The sequence below is a fragment of the Haliaeetus leucocephalus genome, unplaced genomic scaffold, assembly GCF_000737465.1.
Source record: "Haliaeetus leucocephalus isolate CR32 unplaced genomic scaffold, Haliaeetus_leucocephalus-4.0 Scaffold406, whole genome shotgun sequence".
Lineage (NCBI taxonomy): Eukaryota > Metazoa > Chordata > Aves > Accipitriformes > Accipitridae > Haliaeetus > Haliaeetus leucocephalus.
Window position 1 is genome coordinate 3,121,428 of NW_010972842.1, and position 11,526 is coordinate 3,132,953.

General features: G+C 41.7%; 1 protein-coding gene across 1 annotated transcript in view; it reads left to right on the top strand.

Annotated features, from left to right (window-relative positions):
- DOCK4 (dedicator of cytokinesis 4) overlaps positions 1–8,438 on the top strand; it is a 248,424-nt gene extending 239,986 nt beyond the window's left edge. Inside the window, exons 52-55 of the mRNA XM_010574107.1 lie at positions 281–353; positions 2,882–2,995; positions 3,945–4,006; positions 7,256–8,438. Coding sequence (XP_010572409.1) covers positions 281–353; positions 2,882–2,995; positions 3,945–4,006; positions 7,256–7,681 — 675 coding nt within the window. The 3' untranslated portion in view covers positions 7,682–8,438. The remainder of the gene's footprint in view (positions 1–280; positions 354–2,881; positions 2,996–3,944; positions 4,007–7,255) is intronic.
- Positions 8,439–11,526: the final 3,088 nt, after the last annotated feature.

Sequence of the window (11,526 nt, forward strand, 5' to 3'; positions counted from 1 at the left end):
CCTTATTTTGTTTTTTAGGAAGCTGGAAACTGTCAGAACTCAGTACATAATAATCCTCCCTCTGATTCCAGTGTTGTACAGTTTTCAGAAAACTAGTCTACTCCCTATTTGTATACACATATTTTTATTAAACTACTTAAGTGCTTAGGTGATGTTTATCACACTAGCTCCAAAGTAGGCCTGTGTGGTGGGGCTAATAACAAAAAGATACTTGTTTTCTTAAAGGCTACTGAAATACAACAGCAGCTATTCATAAACCAATGCTATTCTCAATTTACAGAGAATGCTGTTTAATCATATTGGAGACGGTGCTTTGCCACGAAGTGATTCCAATCTGCCTGGCCCTGACAAATGTGAGTGGAAACGCTGCACCATACCAGTCTTGGAAGCAATGAAAATATAATTAATCTGTCATATTCCTGTAGAATACTAATTCTTTTGAGCGCATACTGTCAACTCCAAGTTTCAAAACATTCTAACTAACTAACTAAATTATGCTAACACTCTAAGTTTCAAAACATTTCGCCAAAAAGGGGGGAACATGGTGTTTGTTTGAACTGAGTGTTGCACTCAGAAGGGTCCAGAAGTTTGCAGGAAGGGGTGATGGTGCAGCAGGTGGCAGCAGGCTGCCTGTGAGAGCTCTCCTTTCTGCTTCTCAAGGGAGACATATGGGGTGGTGAGCCCTGGAGATGAACTTCTGGAGACTGGGGCAGAGAGAAGCTAAAGAGATGGATAGAGTCCTGAAGTTTGGCACCTGCAAGTCCCCTTTACCAAATATAAGTCACTGTGCTTTTGGCTACACTTTGATGGAAGAGAAAAGATCAATTTGTGGCTTGTTGGTTTTTTTGGGTTTAATTAGAGTAAATGAGAAACCTGTGAATTTCCATAGACAAAATACTGCCTTGTATAATTTTGCGCATGGGGAAATTCAATATTGTTGGCACAGTTATTGTGCCACAATTTCATTATGTGCTCCACATCCATAATATGCTCCGTCATTTCATTATGCACTGCCTTTGTGGTACCCTGAATAAAGGATACAGTAAACCAGGTGTATTGAAAATAACTATTTTAAGAATATACTGTAACAAGAACTGACCAGGAATCAGATTTTCATCAATAGGAGCTGATTTTTGTAAGTATTTTTGTGTCCAAGTTTTTATGAAAACTTAAGTGTGGAATTTTTCACAGGGCTAAAAAACATATGAAATAATTTAACATGGAAATGGCAAAACTTTTCCACTGGCCTATGCAGCCAAATACATTACAGAATTGTTAAAATAAAGTATTCTCTCTTGGAGACTTTAGCAGTCCAAAGAACTGACTGCTTGGATGACTTAAAAGAAAAAATTGGCTTTTCAAGAGATCAGGCATGTAAAGTACCTAGGTCTGGTGCCAAGTCATTTTTAGGACGAGGGCAAAACCATACTGCTAGGTGACAGCCTACAATAAAAAGCAAACAACGTAATGCATATTTTGACAATAAAAAAAGCAAAATGGTCCTCCAGAAAATAGATTATTCTGTGCACTGTTCTCAGGGTCAACTAATGTGCAATTATACTGTGACAATATTGTTACAGTTATGAAACAAATATTATTTGTACTGCTCTTTTTGTATTAAGTCTGGTATATATACTGGTATAGTGGGTATATATATTGCAGTCCTTCTGAGAGCCCTTGGTGTTGCTATAATAGCAATAATTGATACCATCCGTTAGCAACTACACTTTGCTTTTCGCTTCATCTTTGTAAATGAGCACAGGGTCACTGCATGTGGTTCTCTACTCACACCTATGAAACAAGCAGACAAGAAGGAAACTGTAATGGCAAGGCAAGAGGTTTCAGGCTTTGAAGGTGGGGGGGGTTTTTGGTGGTGTGTTTTTGGTGGGTTTTTTTGAGGGGGAAGGGGGAGGTTTAAAGCAGTTTTTTTCCACTTTTTTTACAGGACGTGTATGAAAAATTGTGGGGTTTAAGTTAGCTTTTGTCCTGTCCATGTTAAATGCCCTGTCTTTCTGTCTATCTGACTTCTTTCCAATATTGGTGGCTCCTTGATAACATAAGATAATCCAGTTCTGTTAAGGAAGCTGTTCCAGGCCTTACAGGATCATTCAATTAAAGTTATGGAACTTGGTAAAGGTAACAGACAAATACAACAGCCACTTTTATGCACATCAAGGTGATAGTCAATTTACATGATCAAGCAGAGATCCTTGACCATGGATACGAACACTGTATATAAATTTTTGCAGTCCACAATAATTTCTTCATTTGATTCCTCCCCACTCTGCCCTGCCCCCAGACACTTTCATTTCTTCCAATTTTACTCCCTTCATTTTTTGCCCTTCTTTCCACCTTCTTTCAATTCTGAATTTGTAGCCTATGCAGGCGAAAAAACCATGTTAGCATGGAAAGCTTTCTGAGGGAGGTTGATTGGAATTTGGCGAGTTCCTTTCTCTAGTCCCTTCTGTATATAAAATGAGTTAATGGAAACAATTTCTGAATAGTCTGTTCCCCTCTGCCTAGAAGCCTCTAAATAGGAGTCTGGTGCAATGATAAACCGATTATAACAGGCTTCAAGCTTATCTCCCTTTGTGGCTGGATTTGCAGTGCACCAGAGTGCTATCTCAGCCGCTGCTGTTGTTGATGGTCCCAACTGCTATACAATCACAAACTGACCTGAGGGCCAGATGCATGCATCAGGCAACCGGGAGATTGACAGCCATTATTTAAGAGCTTTTCAAATGTTGATGTAATCATGAGAGCTTTTCGGGCAACTTGTTGTTTAACGTTTCCACTCTGTGTATTTTTATCCTTATGGATGAAGGCAAGTCAGAGAGCAAGAAGTGTTGATGCCTATGCCAGCTTTTTCATTCTCTTCCAGCTGTAAACACCACCCCCAGCAGCTGGAGCCTGGACAGTGGGAAGGAAGCCAGAAACACATCGGAAAGTGGAAAGCTTATATCTCCTCCTGTACCACCAAGACCTGCACAGACTGGTGAGTTAATGGGCATTTCAGGCTAAGCTCCAGTAAAAAAATTATCTGCTTGAGGGCTTAGATTCTTTCCACTCTGATTAATGTTTAACTTCTTGAGCAGGTTAATGTATTATTTGATTGCTTACAGGGAAGGCCGTAGAACTGCCTCTGCAGGTATTTTCATCTCGTTAATGTTGTCTGTAGCATTCTGTTTCCAATACTCTGCCCTTTCACTTAATGACTGAGTAGTTTCAGACAGTTCATGCTGGTATTGGGGAGGATGATCAAATTTAATCTTTTGATCTTATGATAATTGGAGGTTAGCAATCAGAAATGATCATTAACCACAAAGAATCTTACTGGCCAGAAAACGCACAGCAATCATGGAAGTACATGAATTCTGTTACTATAACCAATTTGCCTTTCAAAAGATTAACTTCCATTTAAAGGAAAGGCTGCTCAAGTGATACTATAAATATAATTGCTCTCAAGGGAGTGAAGACCCTTTTTGTGTTTTAGACTTAGGCCTCAAAGTATGTCCAGGCATGTTTACAGTATATTTACAGGTAATTGTTTGATGTAAGTACATTATGTATTGTCTGTTTTCTTATTTGACGTACAAATACATAATATATTTCTTAATAGAAGAACAAAAAGAGGAAGGGAAAAGTTATTATACTGACTTTTTTTGAATTCTGATATCATTTGGTAGGATATAAACCAATTTATGGTGATATAAAATTTGTCAGAGAAGATGGATGCAGAAATTTCTTATACTTCATTGGTTGTACTGCAAAATAATCCTGAGAACAGAGTAAAATAAAATCTCTAAAAGTATTTGCAGCCATCAGGCAAGTACCTAGAGGGAACCAGAGATAATGTTTGTGTATTGAATGATCTATCCACTTAAAAAGATTTCTTACTGAAAATTGTAACACCAAGAATGCACTGAAATCTTTCTGACTTACAGCGTCACCAGCAAGACACATAGCCTCCGTTTCCCCTTCTCCTGCTGGCAGATCACCAATGAAGGTACTGTCTTATTGCAGTGAACTGACTTTGTGGGACAGGTCGTACGTATTGTGGGGTAGATAGTATATATTTAATATACATTATTTGGGATTGTATTATGTTTTCCTTTTATTATCATATGCCTATACAAAAACCACTCACAAGAGTAAGCAGCTGTAACAATTACAACAGCTCTGAAGATTTTCAAAACCGCAGGCAAGAAACCTAATCTTGAGAATGTTTAGCCTCTCAATACTAGACTTCTCACCTACCTGGATAATCAAGCTCACCTGAGTCAGTGGACAGAAGGGAGTGTAAGGATTAAATGTAAGAGGTGCCCAATGGTCCACCTAGTCCAGAATTTTGTCTCCAACAGTGGCAAGAGGGGAAATGCCGGCTAAGGAGGGGGCGACTCATTGCCCTTACTCCTCCAGCATCCAGAGCTGTTGGATTAGAGGGTGTGTTAGAGAGTAATCCCTGCTTCAGTCATTTTAATATCCACTTCCTCTGCAGAATGATCCAGGGAGGTTGTGTAAGAAGTTGGAAGTAGTTTGAAGCCTGCCAATAGGAAACAGTAAGCACAGGCTGTGAATAAGCATTGGTTCTTCTCTGACAGTTAAACACCCATAGCAATTGGGGATCCAGGCTAAAGTGAGCAGGTTTCATTTTTATTTCAAGATATTTGAATGTGTCAGTACTCACATGTTGCACAGTAGCTTATTTATTGGAAAACTTGACCAGGAAATCTGTGTCTTCCACAGCACTGGAGGACACAAACAGGCAGCCTGCATATTCCAGGCAAACCCCGCTATTGTCAGACTGCACATTAGTCTCGGGGATAGCCGCTGCCACCCCGTTGAAGCAGAGATAATTCTGCGGTTAGTAGTACGAGGTTTAACAACCTGGAAGGGAGAGCAAATGGAAAGGAGCATGACTGGTGCTTCAGGCACTCAGGTGCGAGGGCAGAGGGAGGCAGCCCTGCTGAAGTGGTCCCTCAGCTGCACAATGCCTAACTAAAGCTGCAGAGGTACACATCTCCTGAGGAGGAGGAAGGTGGCACCCCTAAATGCCTCCTTTCCCTTTGAGGTCCCTAATCACAAGTCTGCAGTCATTCTACCATTTGCCATCCCATGAGCCTGTAACATTCCCACTCGTGGCTGCACAGCGGTCCGGGATCAACACGGAGCAATTGTGCTGGCCATTAGAGTGCCCCGCAGCTCTATTACCATAGTATAACTTCTGCTGACAGGAGCACTGATCCCAGGTTTCACACTACCTGCTTACTAGGAGGCTCTTCAGAGTGTTAGGATCTTGTACGCAAGGTGAGCAACTCTTCCTTTTTCCCTGAATGGACTAGGTACTGATGATTCTTAGGGATGTTTGAAGCTTGTCCTAACGTTTCCTTCTAAAGGTCTGGACAGTATTTAAGCATTTCACAGCCAAAGTCTGGATTGCCGCATGGGAGAGGAATGCTGGCCCAGAATAATTCTGAGAGTTGCTGGATCTCACTTCAAGCATCCATGAATTTCCAGACTGTTGTGGTGTCTAGACTGTTACTACTGGTACAATCAGTCTGTACTGCTGTCAGGAAAAAAAAGTGCTTACCCCTGCTCAGCTCCTAAATTAAAGCAGGCAGGATTTACACGTATTTTTGCTCTTCTGAATGACAAAAGCAAACGTCCTAAATCTTATCTATGGTCACTTAATCCAAGTGTCAAGCACTCTTGGAACTTGAACCAATTACATCATTTATTTGAAAATCTTGACCCTGGACTTTTGTGGGGTTAGGAGTGCAGCTGCAGCCTCCTCACATGCAGAGGAACGGAACCTGAAACAAGTAGTTAAACAGGCTCCTCGCAATGCCTGAAATGTCTTCAACATGTATTGAGCTTTAAATAAAACTTGCTCTGCTCTTCCCTAGCCATATAAAGGGCTCCATTTTTAGCCTTTGTTCCAACTGTTACGTGCTGCCAGAGAAGGCCGTCTTAGTACAAAATCCACTGATGTAAATGAAGATTTTTCTTTTTTCCATTGCTTTCAGTGCACTGTGGATCCAGTCCTAGACAGATAACTAAAATTATCTCGACAGGATAAAGTCAGTGCAGCCAGCTCTGTACGCCCCTGCCCCTCTCCTTTTCCTCCCCTCCCCACCCTTTGTTGCATGGCTCACACTCTCACCTCAAGCTGAGCAGCTGAGTGCCAACCGGTCTAACAAGAGTTGGGGTGAGAAATTTGTCTTTGATGCGATTTCTCCATCCCTTTTTTAGCCTGCGCTTGAGGCCGTTAAGTCTGGATTGTCTCAGATGGCTCCGGTCACAATCAGATACCTTGCAAAAAAATTTTCAACTTGCAAAGTACGGTCTAAGCTTTTACAGTTTCCAGTTGAAGTTGCTTCACCAGAATAGGACTGCTCGATGTTTTTAGGCAGGGCTTTACCGGTCCTGCCTCTTATTCTTTATCATCGTTGTCATTGCCGCTTGGGCCCTCAGCTCCCCCATCCCTCACCTTCCCCCCCAGACCTACGAGGCTGCTGGTGCAGACGTTTGCAACCTTCGCCCTCCGCCGGACCCTCGTCCCCGGGGCCCGCAGCGACGTTCCGCGCTTCGTGCAAGTGCCACCGTGTGCCTAAGGAATGCCTGGGCCGCGGGGGAGAGGAAAGGGGGAGCAACCGTGGTTCCAAAACGCCGTCCGCAGCAGCAATGCCTCACCGCCTGCCTTCTTGCTGCTGCCCCCTGAGTGGCAGCAGAGGCCATTACGATGCCGCCGCGTAAAGGCGCGTTGTGTTGCGTGACGGCGCGGTAAAAACTGCGAGAAGCTTCGGAGGATGAATTTGAAACGCGAGGGACCGCAGTAGCGGCGGTGACCGGGATGCGAGGCCTGCGCTTTGGCTTTAGAGGGCAGGGCACCGCTTGGCATGTCCGGCGCGGGGCTAGGCCTTTCACTTACAGCTAGGAAAATCGAGGGTTCGTTTTAAAGGCTTCCAGATTTTTTCCGGGGTATTTTGATAGTAAGGTTAACACTTCAGTACGGTTTTACTTCCACTTGCACGAACTACCGGCATGAGCACTGTTCAAGGTGTACGTAGGCGCTCTCGAAATGAGCTTTTTATTGGTTTCTCGAGGGATCCTAATCAAACAGGGATGCAACTGTTCACGTGTATGAAGCCCCAGAATCCACGCGCTTATCCCTGTACGTTTTCAGCCTGAGCGCGGCAGCGCTCTCCCTCGTTGACTCCGGGTGAATTCTTCCTCTGCCCTTTCTTTTGCGCAGGGGTCCGTGCAGTCGTTCACGCCGTCTCCGGTGGAGTATCATTCCTCGGGGCTCATATCCAACTCCCCGGTGCTGTCGGGCAGTTACAGCAGCGGCATCTCTTCGCTCAGCCGCTGCAGCACGTCGGAGACGTCGGGCTTTGAAAGCCAAGGCAGCGAACCGCCGGTGACTGTCCCAAGCTACGGCGTTCCCGAGGAGCCTGTGAGAAAAGAAAGTAAAACCCCGCCGCCTTACAGCGTGTACGAGCGGACTTTGAAACGCCCCGTTCCTCTACCTCACAGCCTCTCCATCCCGCCCGCCGCGGACCCGCCGGCCCTGCCGCCCAAGCCGCAGCTGGTCCGGCCAAACAATCTGGAAAACAGCGGCCGGAGGACTGAGCAGGTTCCCCGGCCCAGGCCTCTGCCCCGCAAAGTCTCTCAGCTATGAGAAGAAACGCCTTTGTATTTAATCGCAACCAGTTCTTTCCCGGTTAAGAAATAATATTTTTTAAAAATGGTGGAACGTGTTTAGTTAGGCACTTTAATGTTTTGCCCACCTTTTCTTTCGAGTAATTACGAAACGCTTATTAATATTATGTTGCACATTTGAAATGAAATTACTAATTTGGGTTGCCAGATATTATAGGAAGCATGACTGAGAGGATTTTTTTTTTTTAATTTTCATGGTGGTGAATACTGATAAATGCTTTTATTTGTACTTTATTTTTATTTAAAAAAATTAAATCTAAAACCCTACAGCTCTCATCTGAGTTAGCCGAATGCTTCTTACAAAATGCAGAATATACTGACTGGATCTTTACTACTAGAGATAAATGCACGCTTTCTAACAAAGTAGTCTGTAGACTAGGATGTTTCTGCAAGTAGGCTGAAAGTTGTTTCTCTTATCTGATGAACAGGTTGGTCATTTCAAATGTCTGTGGAAAAACTGAGATATAATGCAAGTTATACTGCAGAGAACTGTTGTAAGAATGTGGTTTGGAATCTTTGAAACACACGCTTGGTTTATGTTATTTTTAAGATGGAAAAATACCTGCATTTCATTCAGCGTACAGCACCGTTCTGGTGAATCTTGATAAGGTTTTGTGCCATTAGTGTATTGTTGTACCAGACGCATCCTTTTCTTTTTGAGGTGCAATTTACTTTTATTCTTCCAGTTAATGTTTTTTTTTGTTGTTTTTGTTTTGTTTTTTAAAAAGCTAGCAGTTTGCTAGTGGAGGCTCTCTGCTCTTTTTGAAGGTTCACCCTAAAATACAATCTGTGTATGAAATAGGTACAAATCAATTGTTCATTTAAATTGTGTACAAGAATCAGTACTGACTAGTACCGAGGCAATACCCTCAATGAACAAATTTTTAAAAGTACAAATTACTGGTTATCGATCAATAAATTTCAAAAGCTTAATTGCAAAGGTCATTAGTAATTCTGTAAAAACCTAGCAAAAATTCTGAACAGCTCTTTGGATGTGTACGTACCAGTGGAGTCAGGTTTTGGATTTGCTTTTTAGCTTGAGTTCATCACCATCATCTTTATTGCAGAGGAATGGTGTTTGGCCTTAGGTTGTATTTTAGTGACTGGCATCTGAAGAGCTCTGGAAAGCTAATGCCAAGCCGTAGGAATGTGGAGGGGAAAGAAAAAAAAAAAAAAAAGCAAGCACCTTCTGTATGTATTTTTGGTATCCTCTTTCTTTTACTAACTGTTTAACATGTGCTTGGGAACAGATGTGTGAACTGCATTTTAAATCATGCTGTTAAAAATATTCTCCCTCTTTTGTTGGGAAGCTTATGTTCATTTTAGCTGTGTTTTATTTGTCGATAGTTTAACTGGAAGAAAGTGACCACTTTTTATATTCTCTCAATTAAACCTTCAGCAGTTATAAGCTGTTGATGGTAGTTATAGAGGTTTTCTATAATAAATGTTCAAGTATTTTTGTACATAATTGGTAAATTTTAATAAGGAGTGTACCATTATGTGAAAAAGAAGCAAACAGTTGTGTATGCAGTAAGATTGTTATAATTATGCCAAATACTTTATGTATGGAAAAAAGAATATTTGTAAATATGTGCTTTTAACAATAATTCTGCCATATTGACTTTACAATTTTGAATGTCAGAAAAAATTAATATATGTTAAAATATTTATGTTTTAGTGAAAGTATTCATAACTTGAAAAGGAACATGAATTTTAGCTTTGTATCTTGCTGCTTTCAAAGTCTGAAGTTCCTTGAACTAGCTCTTGCTTTCTACTATAACATTTTTGTGTCTGTAACCACATCATAAAAGGTGTAGAAGGCTACATATTTATGCTGATATAAAGAAGTAATGCCTGAGATTTAAATAAGGTGTCACAAGTAAGATAACAAAGCTACTTTGATTTTTTTTTTTGACCCCTGTGTAGTTTAATAGGTTTTGTTGACTAGTGCTTGAGCACAGTATGAATCAGTGTTACTAGCTCCTGAAGCCTTTATTTTTTTTATTTCTGGCAGTGAGCAGAGTGGATGACTTTATCATTTGCGTGCATTACTGAAGTCAGCTTTGCAGCAAAACATTTCACAAAGTTTCTGTTTACCTAGACACTCATATTGGTTGCTGCATAATGTTAATATGGAGTAAAAGGACTTGATTAATCTTTACAGTACAACTTGTTTTCTACAGAATGGGAGATTATAATTCAGTTTGTCACGGAGTTAAAGTTCTGACTCCTTGTCTTGCTAAATCCAGTTTTCTTTCTGTTAAAAGTCTCCTGATGGATCTAGTTTTCTCCCTATTGGGATCCGTAATTGCTTTGTGAGACAACGTGGAGAGTATTGACCTGCTCTTCTGAACAAATGAAGAATGTAAAATTTACTAGGAGAGTTCACTGTAAATTAACCTGCATGAGCGCTCTGTTTTTATAACCATGACGTCAGGAATACTGTGAACGATAGCAGACGGTGTAAAATTGACAGAGTACTCTAAAACCGAGCTGACACATTTTCTGCTTAGCCAGTTTTGACAAATTGATTCTGTAGATCAGCTTTTCAACCTGATTTCCTATAAAAAATGTAGTATGAAATTTTGTTATGTATGTTGCAACACCCAACGCTTGAAAACCTAATGTAAATAAAGGTCTCGTTTGAATTTTATGTATTATAAATGTAGTTTTATCGCTTTCTGGATGACAGTGAGTAATACAGAAGCTCATATAGAAGGACCTATGAGAAAAAGTTGCTGTTACTACTCAATAGCTTGAATGTTAGCCAACGTATGTGTAATAGGTAAGATGATCTTCTATTTAAACACTGCATTTGAGATGCTGGTACCTCTGGGGTGCCACAGAAGCAACTGCAAACTGGGCTGGCTGGCTTCGAAATGATGCAATTCAGACTGGTTCTCATGATGGGCTAATACCTCTGTAGTGTGAGTGAACTCAACTATCATGATGTCTCAAGTCAGATCATAGCCAATAGCCTGTGTCCTGAAAGAAGCACAAAGCTGAAGTGACCCCTTGATAGGAAAGGTTTCGGGGTAGCGCAGGTATGGCCCCGTTCAGATGGAACAGGGTGTAGCTACGTGTAAATCTTCTGTATGGAAGTGGCACCTCGCCCTCCTGCCTGACCGGTCTTGCTCACAGATTGTCCGACAGTGTCTGCAAAAAGCACAGTGACTGAGCAAAAAGGCACCAGTAGGCAGGAGTCGATGCCTGAGGTATAAACGATGAAAAGCATCTTGTTTTGAGCGTAACCGTCATCAGCGAGGCAGGTAGCAGCATTGTATCAGTAACCCCAGGTGCTGACAGACGCAGCTCTTTGCTCCAGAGCTCTGTCGGTAGCCAGGTTCTCCCACAACACTCTGATGATCCAGGTAGAGCCTTGACGTATGCTCGCCAAAGGGCAAAGCCACATCTGCTGGGGCAGCGTGAAAGGATGGTCACTGCAGGAGCCCTTGAGATTCTGACCTTGAACCAGATTCTGCAGGAGAAAGCCCTTTCCATATTCATTTAGTTTGTCTTTGTCTTCTCCTTGTCATTTTAATTCAGCTTTTGACATATATTTCATATAAGGAACTAGGATGATTAGTTACTCTGGATAACATTAACAAAAACCCCTTGTGATTAAATGGCTAAAATATGCAAGCCTTAGGAATATGAAAGGTTTAGAGCTGCATACCTCATGTGTGCACAAAGCATCAGGATGGAGTGACTCTTCCTGGGTGGTAAAATAAGGCTGCTGAAGAAAGAACATTAAATATTTAAAAAAATTGGATTGCTCAGTAAGGAGCTCGGTGTGCTTGTAAT